This window comes from Aulostomus chinensis, chromosome 12, assembly GCF_037954235.1.
Source record: "Aulostomus chinensis isolate RoL2024-O1b breed Wild chromosome 12, RoL_Achi_v1.0, whole genome shotgun sequence".
Lineage (NCBI taxonomy): Eukaryota > Metazoa > Chordata > Actinopteri > Syngnathiformes > Aulostomidae > Aulostomus > Aulostomus chinensis.
In genome coordinates, this window is record NC_141331.1 from 1,988,593 (window position 1) to 2,007,665 (window position 19,073).

Consider the following 19,073-nt stretch of genomic DNA (forward strand, 5'->3'; position numbering starts at 1 on the left):
CGTGGGTATATTCGAGGCGGGACGTCAACAGAGCAGCAGATCGGAGCAAACCGTCCACCGGAGCGACGCGGAGAACGGCTCCCAGCCCGGCTCGGAAGCGACGCCTCGACCTCGTAGCTTGGAGAGACTTTTCTTTCCGACTTCAGCTACAGTGTTAGCTAAGTTAGGAGAGGAGGAACGGAGAGCCCGCAGACCGCTCGGAGTCCCCAGCAGATGCAGTAACCGCCGACCCCCCCATCCCCCTCCCATCCTATCACAATAATAGTAACGTTCACCTGGTTGTTGGCGCCTGGACCCGCGGTGACATGGAGAACTCTGGAGCCCGGAGGACCTGCTGCGGTAGGTGCTTCTCATCACCCAGCGAACCAGGTGGTGGACCTTCAGGCTTTTACTCTGACAGCTCCGTGTTCTCTCTCTCTCTCTCTCTCTCTCTCGCTCTCTCTCGCTCTCTCTCGCTCTCTCTCTCTCCAGAATCCATCCGAGACTTCTTCACCTCAGCCAAATTCCTCATCTATATGGGTCACGCGCTGTCGACATGGGTGAGTGACAGACTGCAGGAGACAAAAGGGCTCTTACCTGTAATAACAGTCGCAGGTGTGGACGGACCAGACTCAGTGTGAGCCTCCCTCAGTCTCAGATCCCGCTGGTGCTGGGTTTCGTGGGATCACCAGCGAGTCTTTCCCAGTGTCTCTGATTACTCCAACCTGAAGCTGTGCGGGCCTCCTCTGGTTCCTCGCTGCAGTCCAGACTCCTGCTTGTGTTCTGTTGTTCTCTGCCAAACGAAACTGTAGAACAATCATGACTGAGGCTCGGTTCTGTCGAACACCATCACTACCAGTGCAGATAGCTGGGTGTTCCTGATATTTCATGAGTCTTCTTCTTTGCAAAGTCGCCAACATTCACTGCGAACTATCGCCCGACACCTGGGTCCGGTTCTGGTGGGACGGTCGGGGGGTGAGGGTTCTTTTGTGTTTGGAGTCCAGTCTAATCTGTGACATCATGAACCTCCAGGGTGACCGGATGTGGAACTTTGCAGTGGCCGTGTTCCTGGTGGAGCTGTACGGGAACAGCCTGCTGCTGTCGGCGGTGTACGGCTTGGTGGTGGCCGGGTCGGTTCTGTTACTGGGGGCCATCATCGGGGACTGGGTGGACAAAAACCCCCGACTCAAAGGTGAGGCAGCACAAACCTGAAAACCCATTTCTATCAGTAAAAGATCAAAGCTGCTCCTGTGGTTCACGCCGCATCAGACAAGAACACTTCAGCACCACAGAAGAAGCCAAATATCCCCCCACGTTCCCTGGGGAACCTCATCTGGGCCCCGGTCTTAGCGGCGCCGCAGACCCACGTGAAGTCTGTCAGCTGCTGGTCACCACAGAGTTGACATGTCCACGATAAAAGTCAGAGTTCTGAGCCAAAGTTTGAACTGATGAGATTTAAAAGTCAAAACTCTGAGGTTACATTTTTTTTTGGAGTCCAATTACTACAGTTTACTGTTCTATGGTCAAATGTCAAACATGGCCGCTTCGCCATGGCAACGCTGTTTAACCAAAACTCGTATTCTTCACGGTAACGCAGCAACGAGTTCTGAAGGTGGTTGAGACCACATTTGAGATGATCTGGTCAGCTCACCATGCGGAGGACATCGAAGTGTCCAAAAAACAAGAAGTAACTTCCTGTTGCCACCAGGTGGCGCGATGACTTGTCAGACTCAAAGGGTAATGGGGTCTTTCTTGGCCCAGGCTCCACCCCCCACCATGTTTGGTGCAATTCAGCCTCATACTGAAGAATCTCTTTTTGTCATCTCACAATTGTGACATCATTTCATCTTTTCAAATCATGACCGACTGTCGGAGTGGGAAGGGTCTTCCATACCAGCCAAGTTACTCTCACAACTCCAGTTTTTCACGAGTGAAAGGCTAACGGTTCTCAGGGAGCACTCTCTAAAGGGTTCCTCTTCTCACTGCATGTTTCCTCGGTTCCACGGCGTCAGTATTGGAGCCAATGCGGCTTCGGGGAACGTGTCCAACCGTCTTGGGGAGGCCCTCTAATGAACGAGCTCATCAGCAGACAGAAACCTGTTGTCTGTGGTCAGATGTCTGTGGCTAATGTTGCTAATGCTGCCGCTGGTGTTTCCACAGTGGCCCAGACCTCGCTGCTGGTCCAGAACTGTTGCGTCATCGTGTGTGGGATCCTCCTGATGGTTGTTTTCCAGTTCAGAGAGCAGCTAACGGAGCTCTACAATGGATGGATTCTGGTAAGATCCCCGGCTGGCACGCTCGCGCTTTCATCAGGGTTCATTCTTTTTCCTCAAGCACAACGCTCTGACCCTGGGTGCTACTTTTACTGCTTTGAACTTCCACATCAATATTAGTTATTAGCATTGGAACCGATACAGATGAGACCTTGGACTGTTCCGCAAAACTCAGAGAGGAGCTGAGCAGTTGCATTTCTCAAGAACAAACTTTCCAGCTCCTTGTCTTGAGCTGGTGCGGCTCAGTTCTCAGGAATATTGGGAATGGGCGTGATATTAACTTGGATATCAGAGCGAAGGTGCTGATTCAGAGCCTGTGCTGGGCTGTGAAATCGCCAATCCTTACATACGGGTTAAAAAGCTAAAAAAAAAAGGGAAAAAAAGTGGATTTTATGCGTCGGCATTTTTTTTTGGCCAAGTCAAAAGAATCATGCTAATGTTTTGGCCACATGCCAACACGCTGGCCCATCTTATCTGTCTCATGCTAGCATTCTCACCTCATGCTAACATTCTCACCTCATGCTAACATTCTCACCTCATGCTAGCATTCTCACCTCATGCTGGCATTCTCACCTCATGCTAACATTATCACCTCATGCTAACATTCTCACCTCATGCTAACATTCTCATCTCTTGCTAACATTCTCACCTCTTGCTAACATTCTCACCTCATGCTAACATTATCACCTCTTGCTAACATTCTCACCTCATGCTAGCATTCTCACCTCATGCTAGCATTCTCACCTCATGCTGGCATTCTCACCTCATGCTAACATTCTCACCTCATGCTAGCATTCTCACCTCATGCTGGCATTCTCACCTCATGCTAACATTCTCACCTCATGCTAACATTCTCACCTCATGCTAACATTCTCACCTCATGCTAACATTCTCACCTCTTGCTAACATTCTCACCTCATGCTAACATTATCACCTCATGCTAACATTCTCACCTCATGCTACCATTATCACCTCATGCTAACATTATCACCTCATGCTAACATTATCACCTCTTGCTAACATTCTCACCTCATGCTAACATTATCACCTCTTGCTAACATTCTCACCTCATGCTACCATTCTCACCTCATGCTACCATTCTCACCTCATGCTAACATTATCACCTCTTGCTAACATTCTCACCTCATGCTAACATTCTCACCTCTTGCTAACATTCTCACCTCATGCTAACATTATCACCTCTTGCTAACATTCTCACCTCATGCTACCATTCTCACCTCATGCTAACATTATCACCTCTTGCTAACATTATCACCTCATGCTAACATTATCACCTCTTGCTAACATTCTCACCTCATGCTACCATTCTCACCTCTTGCTAACATTCTCACCTCTTGCTAACATTCTCACCTCGTGCTAGCATTCTCACCTCGTGCTAGCATTCTCACCTCATGCTAACATTATCACCTCTTGCTAACATTCTCACCTCATGCTAGCATTCTCACCTCATGCTAACATTATCACCTCATGCTAACATCTTGGCCTCTTGTTAGCAGGTGATGAGAAGGTAAAAATTAATTGATGAAATCAATTTAGTCAGTTGTGTTGTGGAGCTCTGACTGTGCGACGTCTTTACCAGTAAAGTTAGCAGTAACCAGTAAAGTTAGCAGTAACCAGTTCCCTGTTGCTGGGTCAAACGACAAACGTTCACTGGGGAAATTTCAATGTAGGTGCAAAACCAGTCCGTCCATCCACCCATCCATCTGTTTTCTCTCGCTTCTCTGTTAAGGGTTGGGGGGTGGAGCCTATCCCAGCTGACATTGGGTAAGAGGCGGGGTTCACCCTGGGCGGGTCACCAGTCCGTCACAGGGACATCGGGAGTAGTTAGGGGTTCAGTATCTTGCTCAATGACACTTGGACATGGTCACTGGGGGAAGCGGGGATTGAACCAGCGACCCTTTTTGTCGGTTTTGGTTGCTAGACGGCCCTCGTTATCCTTGATTTGACCTTCGTTAGACGCACCTGGGCGAACTGGAAATGAAGGATGCATCGCGTTGGATTTGCCGCTGATAAGCAATGTAAATATTTTTCAACACATTTGATCGATAGCCAATATCAGCTGATGTTCTTGTTATCTGTTGGAAACAATACAATATTACATAATCGCATCGCGTTCATTCTGAAAAACATGACCTACCATCTTGAAAAGTCGTTGACGAGTTATCGTCACTGATGATGAAAGAACAAGAGATTGAGATGCTCATTGCCAGCAGGCGAAAACAAACACCTGAAGGAGTCCGGGTGGACATGCGTCCCTGCCCAGGCTCACAACGTAGGGGCATCAGATCGGTGCAGAGAAATTTCAGCAGCTATTGGAACAAGAACAAGTCCAATTGGAACACACCGGCCCACATAAGAAGGCAGGATACAGTTGCCCCGACTGATGGGTGAGACTGGCCCCACTTGCTCCTGATCACAAGAGTTAGTTTCTGAACTTACAGCAGATCTTTTGGAATCGCAGGAAAACATCAGCGTTAAGGGTTTGCGGTCACAAGGCAACATGAGACGCGACTGTACAAGTCAACAGCTGTTGCGTCACGGCCTGTTTACAGGCAGCTCAGCGAGACGGAGACGTCGAGGGTTTCCTTCGCCTTGCAAGGCTGTTTAGAATTTGAACCTACATGTTTCAAAACATCTGTGGCGTTTGAGGGTGGGGGGCTGTGGGAAAACATTTTAGGGAAAGGCAGGTATTCTGGTCATGTGACAGGGTCAAGAGGGTGTTTGAGCATGTGTAGGAGGAGGGAGGTCGGGGGAACAGAAGATTGAGTGTCTCATTGAGTGGTCGAGCAGCCAGTCAGCAGGTTCTTGAAAGCCTGTCACATGACACGCAGAGAAAAATGTGGTCTGGCATGTTGAGGCAGTTCTTCTGACCGCAGCAGCTGTGCCTCAATGCAGATCAACAAACCCACAAGGCAGCATTTCCATCCAACATCTGCTTCACTTTCAGTGTGTTGACCACATGCACCCAATTACAAAGAGGACAAGCGGTGGCGAACATATTCACTGATTCACACAAGATTTGGGCTCATTAAACTGTAACCACTGACACCAGGTGACATCTGGTCTTTCTAAAAGTGTCTTCTGCCTTTTAGGTACTCAGTAATCGCCTTAAATTCATGTCTTTGTGACCTCAGAATGCAGTCAGAGCCAGCCTCATGTCTTTAGATTGAAGTTAAAGGAGACTAGCAACAGCTGAAGTGTTCAAAATGAACATGGACTAACTAGATGGACTAACTAGATGGACTAACTAGATGGACTAACTAGATGGACTAACTAGATGGACTAACTAGATGGACTAACTAGATGGACTAACTAGAGCCTTTCTGAAGTGTTGGGACGACTGCTGGACCAGGCCGACGGTGGGGGCAGTTTTACTGATTAAATCAGGAGCACGAATGTCTCCCTGAGCTCAAGACGTCCATTTATGAGTGTGTAAATTGCAAAACACACTTTGTAGTCAAAGTATCATTTTAGTCAGGGTTTCTCTGGATTACCATTCATGTCAACAAAAACAATGACGAATGGGTCGGATAAGCAGCAGTGAAATACTTTAAAGCGTGAGAGCAATAAAGATAAACAATGAAATTACAAAATGAGGACCATGGAAATGTCATTGTGAGGCTGAAGATGTGGCTTCATTGTTAAAAGATCAAAGCAGCAGATTGAACTCAAACACAGTGACCTGAGTGTGTCTTCGGGCAAAACAACAAACTGATTGTAGAGTGATTTTTGTTGTTGTTTTAAACCGGGAATCCGATAGGAACAGAACATCTGAAGCATAGCTGGAAGGAGAAGCTTGAGACTCCAGAAACACTGGGCCTCATTCATGAAATAATCTGAGGCAGAGATTTGGTTTTACACACCGGGAGACTTCTGTCGCCCAAAGTGTAGGTGGATTACTGAGCATGCAGCTGAATCAGAAAGATGGAGGTTCTACTGGACGATGACCCGGAGACTTTATGAACTGAGATTTTTGACGGTTTTGTGGTTGCCAGCCACGTGCCGCCATTAGCTTCAGGTTAAATGTACATGGCTGGCTCTTTCTGCACGGTGGAGTCACGAAGAAGCGAGGGGGGAGGGATTTTATTGTTTTTGTGAGCTCAAGATGTTTCATGATTGAGGTGAATATTTAGTCTCACTGATTAAATGTGTGATTAATATCAGAATCCCTTCTTTGTCTCTCAGACCACCTGCTACATTCTGGTCATCACCATTGCCAACATCGCCAACCTGGCCAGCACCGCCACGTCCATCACCATCCAGAGGGACTGGGTGGTGGTGGTGGCGGGTCAGGACAGCAACAAGTTGGCAGGTCAGTGTTTCTTACAGCTGCTGGCTTATCAATGAACGCGTGCTTCACATGACTTATTATCAGATGGCCCAGCATGATAGACTCTGACCTGGAATGCTGACTCACCTTTGTTTCTCACCTTTATTGTCCCTGCTGCCTCCTTCTTGTTGTTCATAGATATTTGAAAGGTTCTGCTCACCTGATGTAAATGAACGTGCTGACCCTTATCAATCTGCTGAACATTAACCATAAACCTACTATCTTGGGAACCAACAACCAAATAAAACACTAAACTGGGACATTTTCTTCCGTCTGTCTCTTTCACCAGATATGAACGCCACCGTGCGGATCATTGACCAGCTCACCAACATCCTGGCTCCCATGCTTGTGGGCCAGATTATGGCCTTTGGCTCCCACTTTGTCGGATGCGGCTTCATCTCTGGCTGGAACCTGTGCTCCATGTGTTTGGAGTACGTGCTGCTGTGGAAGGTCTACCAGAAGACGCCGGCGCTGGCTGTGAAAGCTGGCCAGAAGGAGCAGCAGCAGGAGCTGAAACAGCTGGGCCCCATCAGAGGTACCCTACCAGGGGTCTGTCAGTGTCAGTTCAAGCAATGCTGAACACAAAATGTTTGTTTTGCCTCTCAAGTACTCACAGTTGGTTGACCTGAACTCACTTATTTCCCCCGCATGACATTCTTTAACAGTTTTGCCGTTTGGTTGTTGGTCTCTATTAGCTTTAAGCTAAAAATACCTGGTTTGCATTTTATGGATTTGGGTGATCATTTTTTCCCTTGTCGTGGATGAAGACTTCAGCTCTCCACCGCTGGGATCGTCAGACTCGCGCCCTCAACCACGCTGAGCGGCAGCATATCCGTCTAGCAGCGGTGCGAGCTTGGTCTGTGAGCCATACACGGTTCAGCCTGGGTTAATGAGACCGGAATGAAATTCGTTTACTGCATTTAATTCTGCCCCTTGGGTTTGTGAAACGGGTCGAAATGAACACACAAACCGGCGCGTAAAGGTCTTTGATTGAAGGTTCGGGACAAAAGGAACCTTTTGTTTTGTGTGTACCTTGTAGGGACTTGTAGGGTTAGTTTTGGCCGTGACATCCAGGCTTCTCTGTTACAGACTCGGAGACTCAGAGCCCCGAGGAGTCGTCTCAGCCTCTGATGAATGACACCTCCGTGGGGGTCAAGTCAGACACCCCTAAGCAGCGGGGCTGCTGCTACCAGGTGACTGAACCCCTGCGCACCTTCAAGGCAGGCTGGGTGGCCTACTACAACCAGAGCATCTTCTTTGCTGGGATGTCGCTCGCGTTCCTCTACATGACGGTGCTGGGCTTCGACTGCATCACCACAGGCTACGCCTACACGCAAGGCCTCAACGGCTCGGTGCTCAGCCTGCTGATGGGCTCCTCAGCTGTCTCAGGCATTGGCGGCACGGTCGCCTTCACGTGGATTCGCAAGAAGTGTGGTTTGATTCGCACGGGCTTCATCTCTGGTATCGCCCAGCTCTCCTGCCTCATGCTGTGCGTTATCTCCGTCTTTGCTCCCGGGAGTCCCTTCAACCTCAGCGTCTCACCCTTCCAGGACCTGTACAGCCACCTAATTGGAGAGAAGATTCTGCCCGAGGCTGACCACAGCCTCACCAGCGCTCTTAACGGTTGGAACACTACAACCCTTCCCACTATGACTCCTGCACCTGCTGAAGATCTGCCACATCTGAAGTCCTATATGTCTGTTTGTCTGCTGTTTGCTGGCGTCATTGCTGCTAGAGTTGGTGAGTATCATCCAGGTGCTCCAACATGCAAGTGATCTGATAAATAGACGTTTGCAGGGTTTGAAAATGTCTCAAAATTTGATACAAAATGTGTCCTTTGGTCTTAGATATGATGTTGTTAGGTCTTAAGGATGTAGGATGAGGACGTCACTTCTAAGTTCTGGGCAGCACTGTGGTAGTCAGTTCCCCAAAGGATTCGCACGAAGATGAATCAACACAGGAGCCCAGTAAAATTATTGGAGAAGACTTAGCAACCAAGTGTCAGCATTTAGCAGTTTGGCCATGTAGGCCATGAAATGGTCTTTTCAAAGGCATCTTAAAAGTCTTGTAACCAGTTTAAACATGCAGGAATGCTGCACTGTTGGGGCGCTGAGATCAGCTAGACTGAAGTTTTGTTTCTCTTTTGTATTAGCTTTGTGCCAGGGTCCACTTTCTTTCATGAAGTTGTAAAAAGCCTTTTTCCAATAATGACTTCCTAAACGCAAACTCAGCTGGTCCAGAGGTTGAAGCTAAGTTATTGGAATTTCACCTCAACAGATCTGCTGCAGACGTCAGAGCAATAATTTCAACCTTTGATGCCAATAACGTTGCTCGATGTCTCCTCTTACATCTGAAGTTAATGTGGCTGTAAAAGGAGCCCTGTAACGATCGAGATCTCCATCCTGCAGGCCTGTGGTCCTTTGACCTGACAGTCACCCAACTCATCCAAGAGAATGTGATCGAGTCGGAGCGAGGAGTGATCAACGGCGTCCAGAACTCCATGAATTACCTCCTAGACCTGCTGCACTTCATCATGGTGATTCTGGCTCCTAACCCAGAGGCCTTTGGCCTGCTGGTCATCATCTCCGTCTCCTTCGTGGCCATGGGTCACATCATGTACTTCAGGTTTGCCTTCAAGAGCCTGGGCAGCCGCCTCTTCCTCTGCTGCTCGCCAGAGCAGAAGGTGGAGACGGAAGACTGCCCCTCACTTCCTACCAGTGTCTAAGCCTTAGAGAGACTCTGCCCTGGGTACATACTTCTCAAACCTTCCTGTGCACAAGTCATCTAAAATATCTTGTAACTGGTATGCTTATCTAACCTAGTGAAAGTTGTAAAAAGCTATGTAGAAAAGTTCATAAAGCATTAATCACTAGCAGGCACGGAACAGAATGAGAGGGAGGAAAGAGAGGAAGAAACACCCCGAGGCTTTAATTTGGAGGGGTGATGCTCTGAGGTCCAAAAGACAGAATGTCCTGTTGCGTGACTCCTGCCTCTCATCGGTGCTGTAGGAACGTGCTAGCCGTTGTCCTCGTCCACCTCTGTGTTCAACATCTCGTTCACATGTGCTGAAAGGGTTTTAAAAGTACTGTATTTATTCAGGAGATGCAGGCTGTGTTTTTATATCATCAGTGTTGTGCCATGCTGAGAAATGCTATGCACCATGTCAACAGTTACCAAAGTCAAGGTACATGTGCGGCGTAAAAAGGAAGTGAGGGAACCAGTCTGTCGGGATTGAAGCATTCCAAATATATTTTGACATCAGGGGACAGTCGTCTTGTACTGCAGGTCTACTAATGCCTTCATCTGCCCCTCTGAGGTTGGGCTTCTCATCTTTTTCCAGCCAGTAGAACCTTAAGTACCTTCATGTTGTCCCTCTTTGATTTCTGTTCCCTTTTTCAATCGTGATTGTTGTTACACAGGCACTTTAAGTGATTGACGTCTGTCATAAACGTGATCAGGCATTTGATCAAGATTTTTGCACAAGGCTGAAGTCCCGACTCCTCCCTGAACCCTGTCGCTACGTCCTCGTTCAGACCTGCCGGTATCTTTGTTATCTGATGACTGATGCCAATCAACCTGGCATCAGACGTCTCGAGTGACCGCTTGGACTTCCCATGCTGGAAATCCATGTTGGAACCATGGGCTGTTTGTATTCATATGCAGATATCAGAAATTATTCTGAGATGAATACAAACTTGGTCCACTTCTTGACGCGTTCCAGCCAGGCAAACAGTTGCTCAAGACACCCTTGTCTTGTTGTTTGGAAGGGTTGTCTGCTCAAGTTTGATGCTGCCGAGTATTTAATTCCACTAAATGCCAATACAACGGCGTAGAAATGAGCCTTACAACCCCAGGATGAGGAGCACGGTGAACGTGTGGCTCCTACAGATATGCCGGAGCCTGATGTGGACCCCCCTAGAAATGGTGCTGCACATCGTTACGTCACAGAGCCTCCCACACCATCTCCTCTGGTCTGAGCTGCCTTAGCTCGTTCAGTAGATGTCAGGAAAGAAAGTCAACTCTCACGTTGAGGCCTCGATGCCCCGGTGCATCAGTGGTGCGCGCCAGCTGCACCAGCGACCAAGCACAAACGCTGTCAGTGCCATCGGGTGTTGACCCAACACACAAGTACGTAATCACCCTGAAGTGGGCCGGTCGCAGCCGTTGGCGATGGTGTTGCTGCGATGTTCCGTCACATTTCTAGGGAGGATTCTTAAGTGCTGTGTCTTGATGTCCGATGAAGCCTCTTGGATGAGAGGTGAAACGTCTTCCGGAAGTCTGGAACAAATCCAGTTGCCTGTGACACAGCGCTCGAGTTACCGTGGCCTGGTTGACCGAAGCATAGATTTGCCTGAAGGGAACTCATCCCAACCAACGTCCAGATTGGAACACCTCGCAACAACATACACTCCCTCACTTACTCTGCTTGTTACCCTGGTAACCACAAATAAAACAAAACCACGCTGACTGCAGTTGTTGTAACCACCTCACGTGGCCCAGACCACCTCTGAATGTGGTCGCCCATGTTGATCCAGGTCTGAACAGGATGTTTTCAGGGTCCGGGGGGGACGGTGCTTCAAACAGGCACATATTACGATGTTCAGCACAAGGAAGAAATTCAATGAAGCAACATAAGTTTATCTTCGAGTCCCCCAACCCTCGGGGAACCCCCCAGGGACCTCACGTCTGTACCACCTTAGACTGCCTGTCGACCCTGGACGAATCAGGTGGCAACTGTGTTCCTAATGTACCGTCAGCACGGCTGGCGGAGAACGTGTCCTTGATAGAACCTCACTCATGTTTATGCTGCTGCTTTTCCTCGGGAAGGTAGTTTGAGGTTTATCCAAACAAATGTAGCTCCATCCAGAGCCACCAGCCGCCCAGTCAGCCAGTCTAGCCAGGACTTTGGTGAGAGCAATGTTTGGGTTGGAAACAGAGGCTGCAGCTGCAGATGGAGGAGAAGAATGGGCCACTCTGAGGTGGTTTGGGGGGGTCGGGAGGTCTGCAGGTGTGCCCTGAAGTGCTGACTGGAGTTTTCCAGTCGTAACAAACTCTGACTTAACGACTTGAGACATGAAACTCTTCGGATTCAGGAACAATTCACATGGCCATAAACTCTGTTTTCATTGTGAATAACATCAGCCGATAGAAACTCACTTCACATACAGAAAAATGTACTGTGGATGTTGTCATGCTGTTTTTGTTTACGTTTTTCTATACCAAGTGTGAACATTTTTTCTTTTAAAAACATTTAAAACTATTATCTTCATTAGAATTCATGAGCTTGCATCTGACACTATATAGCTGTGTTCTTGTATGTATACATATATAGGTGTGTGTATGTATACACACACCTATATATGTATACATACCATATATAGCCATGTACATAGATATATATCAGTGTTATTTTAGTTCAATATGCTTTCGATCAGAGTAATCAAATACACTTGTATGTGATAATCACACTCCATTCAATATAAAGACGTTGGTAAAGCTTGTGTTGCATGAGGTCTCTTAAATAAAGAAAACTTTTACTACACTTGTGTGTGTGTGTGTGTCGGCCTCCCTCTCAGCTGCTAACACCACTGTGGTATGTGACCTCGGCAAATCTGCAGCCTGATTTCCTCCCCAGAATCCCTTTCCCCTCCAGGCAGCCACTGCTAACACGTCCAACTTAAAGCTGCTCCGGATCACCTGGACTCGCAAGACTGCTGAGGCCTGAGACCGACCTGGTTCGTCTGACACTCCTGGAACTCGCACCTCAACGCATCAACTATCTGTACTTGTGGGGTGGTGAGAGGGGATCAAATATTTTGAGGCCACGAGCTTTTAATTTTCCCCCCAGTTTAGCAGTTTTAGATTTTTGAGCAGGTTAAATCTTGTCGCCCCAAAAGACAATTTATTTTTTGTAGATACATCCTCCCTTGAAAGAGGCGAACCTGTTTCAGAGAAAAACTTGAAATGTTTTTAAAATGTTCATATTTTCAAATGATTTTACTTTAAAATCCATCTTCATTACTAGAAAAAAAACATTTTTTGTTCCTTGCCGAGTTCAAAACGCCCTCTAAAATCCCCCAAACACAGAGGGTGAGGGTTGGACTGAATCATGCCAATCAGGCTGGGTTCTAAGATGGCGGACAGTTGGAGGACAATGGCGTCTGTGTTTTTTTTGGTCTGGAACATTTAACATTTCAGGAAATAAACGTACAAAGAGGCTTTTTTTTCCTTCTCTCTCCAAGTGTTCTGACAGGACTGAGAAAGTGATCCGTGTCTGCAGCTCAACTGGAGAGAATGAAGAGGGAATGAAAAAAACTAAACCAAACCTAAGCTGGGAACTGGAAACTAAACTGTTAGAAGGACAGGTACGGTAGCTAACGCTAGAAGATGCTACCAGACGCTCGTGAACGCTACCACCAGATGCCTTTCACAAGCATTTGACATTCATCTTTTATTTCACCAGAACCCCTTCGACCATGTTGATTATGGCTCTTCTGAGCGGCTGGGAGCGCTACAGTCAGGCTCGCTGTTCCCGGTCCTACAGCTTCTTATTAACAGACCCCTCGTTAAACCCCAGAAAACTCAGTAAAAGACGCATTAAACAATTATTACATTCAGATCAAAAGATGAAACCCAGCTTCTAATTCTTTCCCCTGGTTAATACGGAAGTGTCTTTAATCAAAGTGACCGAGAGAATCTCTGGTGATGAACACCTCCGAGAGGCTGAGAGTTGCCGCTCGAGGGCCACAACTGGCTCAGGGCTGACAGGTCTGGAGGGGCCGTCTGAACCAGTCTAGACCAGCAGCCTTCATCCTGGATCCCCTTCACAGTCGCAGCTCCTATCAAGTCAATGACAGTGTCAGATAAACGGAACAGATTCTCAAGCACCTGATGGAAGGGGGAAGGAAGGAAGTGAAACATGAAGAAAGGAAGGTGATGGGTCAAACCCAACTCTGGGAACGGAACATAGACTCGAGATCGCTGAGCCAGGACAGAAGCAGCAGCTGAACCCTGTCGACTGTACAGCACCACTGGTGACACAGCAGCGTGTCGTGGGAGGGGTTTGGTTAGATGTCCGTTTGCAAACATATTTCGACACTGACTGATCAGCAGAAGCAGGAGGTGAGTGGATGTGAGCCGCTTACACAACAAGCTCCTCCTCTGGTCTACGTTTAGAACCCTCAGGTTCTCTCAGGTCACCAGCCGCCGTTCCATCACTGGAAGAAACATGGAGGTGAACGATGAAGCAAATCAGAGCTGAAAGAAACCTTTGAGTGCTCGCGTGGCTCCAGTGTCCAGGAGTGGAATCTGAAGCCAAAATGTCCCAAAAAAAGGTTTAAAAAAAAAAAAAAAAGGGGTAATGGATCTGACGCCTCCCAGTTTAGAATGTCCAGTTCAGGAGCGATTCCAGGATCAGTGCCTGGTCCTAAACTGTGGTGGCAAATGCTTCCTGGACTGTGTCAAGTCCTGCAGGGGACCGTAGGCACAACCAAGAAATGCTGACTTGGAAAAAAGACAAATCTGTTTATTTCCTGTTACAAATCTGTGTGGTTTGTTAAGATGCTGCTAATTTGAGTCCAAACTGGTCCTAATACGTCAGACTGGGGGTGACACGTCTTAGAAACAACGTCCATCTGTGGGCGTGTCTGGTCAGCGGTCCAGCACGCTGCTGAACCAGCTGTAGTCCAGTTTCTTCACCCTCCTCAGTTCTTTGAGCTGAACTTTGGTTGGAGGTGGGGCAACGTGCTCCACCACTGCCAGACTGTCCAGCCCCGACCTCGCAGGTCTCAAGGTGCCAGGTTCCATTTCCTCATCTGAATCCTCTTCCTCTTTCTCACTCTCCATTTCCTCCTCAGCTTGTGTGTCTTCTCTGTGGCCATGAGAACACATGTGACAAAAACAACCCAGTTAGCATTTATTTGAGATAAACAAGATAGTCTCCCATGAACCCTTTAGGCTCATGTGGAAAAAACCTCACATGGTCAAAGCCACAAAGAGGAAGGCTGATAAAAGTTGACGTTGTCAAACGTTGCATTTGGCAGACATTTCTTGCAAAAAAATCAAACTCATGTTGTTACGGAGATGTCAGAGAACAGACGTGTGGGCCGCCAGCAGGACGGAGAGGCACAACGGAGGGAGACGCGGTGGCCAAAGGCTCAGTCCCCTGAACATGTTCCTTCAGACTGCTGGGAAAAAGACCCTCAAAAATAATTGATGTATGCCTGCCCCGGTTCCACTGCATGGAGAGCCACTCCTCTCCACACCCATGGCCGCTCTGCGTGTTTTGTTACTCGATCACTGGCAGCAATCGAGCGTTCCCGTGATGAGCTGCGCTGAACTGACCTGGGCTCTGTGACGGAGACGAGCAGCGACTCCACGAACATGGAGCAGAGGAAGGAGGTGGCGGGCAGGACGTGGGCGGGGGTCTGCAGGAGCTGGCAGGAACAGCAGAGATTCAGGTGAACACACAAGGGTTACAGAACGTCACGCGTAGAACACTAAGGTCTGAAGCACTGACCTCCTTGATGGCGAGCGAGCCCTGCAGGAGCGGCGTTCTCTCAGCAGACCGGCTGCTAACTGGCTCTGTGGGTTCTTGCCTGTGTTTCCCCAGCAACAGGTGGAACGGCGTCATGGCGACACTGTCGTCGATCACAAGCTTGTGGAAACAGGAAAGGCGTGGAAGAGATAGAAATGATGGCTGCTCAATACAGGAGAACAGGGCCTTCAAAATAAAAGCCCTGGATTCGTTTGAACCTGGTCTGTTCCTCATCTAGCCAGCCGGTCCAGGGCTGCTGAGACGCTCACGCTGGGATGCAGCGCAAAGGAATTTAAGATCATGTCAAGAGGCTTTGAGTGGCAGGTGACCCTGGTGTGTTCTACCTGTTGGCTGGATGCCATGAGCCGCTCGTCTTCTGCCTTGGTGGTGAACGTCATGAGGTCCTGCAGACGAGAGTCCACGTCAGTGACAGTAGAACGAGAACATGGGAACTTTCCCCGGGGACCAAGAACTTGGAGGGTATCAGCTGCAGGAACTGGTGACAAACATTGGCTCTGGGGACTTTATTTCTACCCCTCAATGCAGTTCCAGCTCGGGAGGAAGTACTTTCAAACGTTCCAGAAAGTACAGAGGTGGAGTTGTTCAATGCAACATTTCTGACTGGAGCAGAACTCCATGCTTTTAATTCAACAGTAAAAATCGGAAAGACTGAAACGGACTGGATCAGCGATGAGGTCCTGGCCCCCCCGCTATAGGCTTTATCAAGCAGGACCTGGAGCCCACACCCCAAACGAGGGCGTGTAGACATCAGTGGATGAATCCAAGGAATTCTGACCAGAGGAGTTGGTCCCACAACCCAAGACTATGTCATGCGAGAGGCGTCGTCACCATCAGGTCATCAGTTAGACCCCTTGACGCAGGTTGGCCTGTTGCCGTGGAAATGTAAAAGCCCGCCCTGCTGTCAGGTGGCGCCACATGAGGATGGAAAGAAGCTACAATGAAGGAAGTGATGCAGACGTTTCATTTGACCCACCATGTTGTGTGTGAGGAAGTGCAGCTGCGAGCTGTTCAGCCACTGGCTGCTCTCCTCACAACTCTCCTGCGTCTCCTCCCTCGGGACAAAGACAGCATGGGTCACCTTCCCCGAACACACGGCCTTATGGGAAAACAGCGGCCGCGGCTCACAGGGCTTAAAGACAAACACTGAAAAAGAGACAACCAAATGGAAAGCTGTTACCAAGGAAACATTACAGGACTCATTTGGAGGAGTATTTCACCGGCTAATGACCTGCCTGGTCATGTTTCTGAATAAACTTTTAACTTGCAATCATTTAAAATTTCTGAAAACTTCAAGAATCATTTTCAGCAGGAGTGTCCAGTTTCACTGGATCCACCTTCTGTCTCCAGATCTGAAGGAGCCAGCGTCGATCTTGTCAACAATGACAAAATGCTCCTCAACGGCGGGCGTAGCGGGTTACCCATCCGAGTCTCGTCTTTGTTGAGCAAAGACAGAAGATTCGCGAAGCTGGTGAGGTTAGCCCAGGACCAGCTGGACAAATACTAGTGAACGGGAGAGGTAAAAGCGCCCTCTGCTGGCAAGCCCGCATCATAGCATCACACTAGTTGATTGGGTAACTGAGCCATGAGAATGAACCCTCTGGCCCAGAGTGTGACGCTCACAATCGGTGAATCCAGCCTGACAGCAAAAGGCAGCCATGTTCTCAGAGACGGGGTCGGCCAGCAGCAGGCTGACGTCCATGGCGGTGCTCCACTCCACTGCAGGGGACAGGAAATAACAGTGTATGACATTAGTTACACAAAACTTGCGTGGTCAGCCTTCATGCAGCTCACATTTAGAGCTCAACCAACTTCTGAAAAAATAATAAAGGGTGCAGATGGAAGTGAGAGCCGGCTTACAGGAGCAGGTCAGCAGGTTCCAGCAGCAGAGCAGGTTCTTCGTCGTGGTTCCCAGCAGATATTTGGAACAGCTCAGTCGTCCAAAACAAAGATCTCTGAAGGAAGAAGAAGAAAAAAACCCTTTTGTTTTCTGGTGACTGTAAAGAATCCTGAGTGCTCACCACACATACTTCAGAGGATTAGCGTTTTCCACATTGGGGGCTTCAAATGAGAACATGAGCAGCGTCTGGACACCCACCAGGAACCAAACACCCAGAAAATGTGAACCCAGAGGAAAGTTAGCATTGCTTAAGGTCCACTAATGAGCTGAAATCAGGTGTGGGGGTCCCAGCAGCTGAAGATATCTGAAGGTTCAGTTCTACATCAGATCCACCAGTAAACACCAGACCGGTGGATGGTGGAGGTTCAGTTCTACATCAGATCCACCAGTAAACACCAGACCGGTGGATGTTGGAGGTTCAGTTCTACATCAGATCCACCAGTAAACACCAGACCGGTGGATGGTGGAGGTTCAGTTCTACATCAGATCCACCAGTAAACACCAGACCGGTGGATGTTGGAGGTTCAGTTCTACATCAGATCCACCAGTAAACACCAGACCGGTGGATGGTGGAGGTTCAGTTCTACATCAGATCCACCAGTAAACACCAGACCGGTGGATGTTGGAGGTTCAGTTCTACATCAGATCCACCAGTAAACACCAGACCGGTGGATGGTGGAGGTTCAGGTCTACATCAGATCCTCCAGTAAACACCAGACCAGTGGATGGTGGAGGTTCAGGTCTACATCAGATCCACCAGTAAACACCAGACCGGTGGATGGTGGAGGTTCAGTTCTACATCAGATCCACCAGTAAACACCAGACCGGTGGATGTTGGAGGTTCAGTTCTACATCAGATCCACCAGTAAACACCAGACCGGTGGATGTTGGAGGTTCAGGTCTACATCAGATCCACCAGTAAACCCCAGACCGGTGGATGTTGGAGTGGTGGAGTCTTAAAAACCTGGGTTGCTAACAAGAGTCTAGAGGAGCCTACAGAGGTCATGGAGGTCATTAAAGGTCATCAGAGGAAACACAAGAAGCCTGAAGCTGAGTGATGCTACCTTAAAGTCATGTGACCCTGGTGTAGCTCCTTCATAACGTAATGCTACCTCGTCCTTGCCATACTGACCTCTTGCTGTACATCAAAAATATGCCTCTACTTCTATGCTCAGACAATGAAACAAATATGAGCCTTTGCTCTTTGGTTCAGGCTACACTTGTAAATAAGAATGTGTTCTTTATTGCTTGCCTAGGTCAATTAAGGTTAAATAGATTTTAAAAAATAAACGTAGGTTTAAATTTCTAATCAAGATTTTGATTTTGTGTGAGTAATTGTGTAGATGAGACACCAGAGTTCAGGAAAATCCATCAACAAACATTTCAGCCCTTTAAACAACTGGTATTCAGCCCCTCCAATGCTGTGCTTGAACGCTGCAGTCAGCAGAAAGGTCCGGGCTCATTCATATCTGAGGTTGCATAAAAACTGAGGAGTCGTTGTGATTCGAGGTCAATCAAGTGGGCCGGTTCTACACATCCATAGGTGGTAGTTACACAAGGGGCAGCTGTCAAAACAGCAGAGTTAAAGTCTTCCAGGTTTCTTCTCCTCAGCTTTCAAGTCTTAATTCTCAAAAATTCCCCGTCAGCTCCTAAATTACACAGGAAACATCTCATTTGAAAAAAGAAACACTTGTGCTTTTTAGTTCAGCTGCCGTTCATATTAAGAGGGAACACCAACATCTGCTTGTTCCCAGCAGCTCATCCTGGCCACAGTTCGTCTCGGCAGGTTTGTTCACTTTCTGCAAGTCATCTTTGTTTTCGTAGTTACTCTGTGTTTTGGGATCACCTTAGAAAAGTGGTACAGAAACTAGCAACAGCAGTTTCATGTCCTCAGTCACCTAAGCTCCCCTCTAAAGGAGGGGCCTCTGCCAACATTTCTGAGACTCCAGCAACGTTGCGAAACTGCATCCTGTTGCTGTGTTCAACCAGCAGACAGACGGGCAGCGACGCCCCCTG

At 48.3% G+C, this 19,073-nt stretch overlaps 2 protein-coding genes across 2 annotated transcripts in view; one reads left to right on the forward strand and one right to left on the reverse strand.

Annotated features, from left to right (window-relative positions):
• slc40a1 (solute carrier family 40 member 1) lies at positions 1–12,139 on the forward strand. Its single transcript, XM_086219583.1, has 8 exons — positions 1–339; positions 472–539; positions 1,012–1,171; positions 2,140–2,255; positions 6,459–6,585; positions 6,893–7,138; positions 7,693–8,343; positions 9,012–12,139. Exons 1-8 carry the CDS (start codon positions 306–308, stop codon positions 9,326–9,328), a joined length of 1,719 nt encoding a protein of 572 aa, XP_086075709.1. The 5' UTR covers positions 1–305; the 3' UTR covers positions 9,329–12,139.
• Positions 10,198–19,073, reverse strand: part of wdr75 (WD repeat domain 75) — an 18,647-nt gene continuing 9,771 nt past the window's right edge. Inside the window, exons 15-21 of the mRNA XM_086219581.1 lie at positions 17,018–17,112; positions 16,781–16,876; positions 16,134–16,303; positions 15,484–15,543; positions 15,122–15,259; positions 14,947–15,038; positions 10,198–14,473 (exon numbers count right to left, since the gene is read on the reverse strand). Coding sequence (XP_086075707.1) covers positions 14,254–14,473; positions 14,947–15,038; positions 15,122–15,259; positions 15,484–15,543; positions 16,134–16,303; positions 16,781–16,876; positions 17,018–17,112 — 871 coding nt within the window. The 3' untranslated portion in view covers positions 10,198–14,253. The remainder of the gene's footprint in view (positions 14,474–14,946; positions 15,039–15,121; positions 15,260–15,483; positions 15,544–16,133; positions 16,304–16,780; positions 16,877–17,017; positions 17,113–19,073) is intronic.

What these genes read in the sequence shown, in the direction of transcription:
- slc40a1 (XM_086219583.1), top strand. Translation starts at nt 306, where the DNA reads ATGGAGAACTCTGGAGCCCGGAGGACCTGCTGCG. An exon ending in CAAAAACCCCCGACTCAAAG is followed by an intron (nt 1,172 to 2,139) that starts GTGAGGCAGCAC and finishes GTGTTTCCACAG; the next exon opens with TGGCCCAGACCTCGCTGCTG. An exon ending in ACAGCTGGGCCCCATCAGAG is followed by an intron (nt 7,139 to 7,692) that starts GTACCCTACCAG and finishes TCTCTGTTACAG; the next exon opens with ACTCGGAGACTCAGAGCCCC.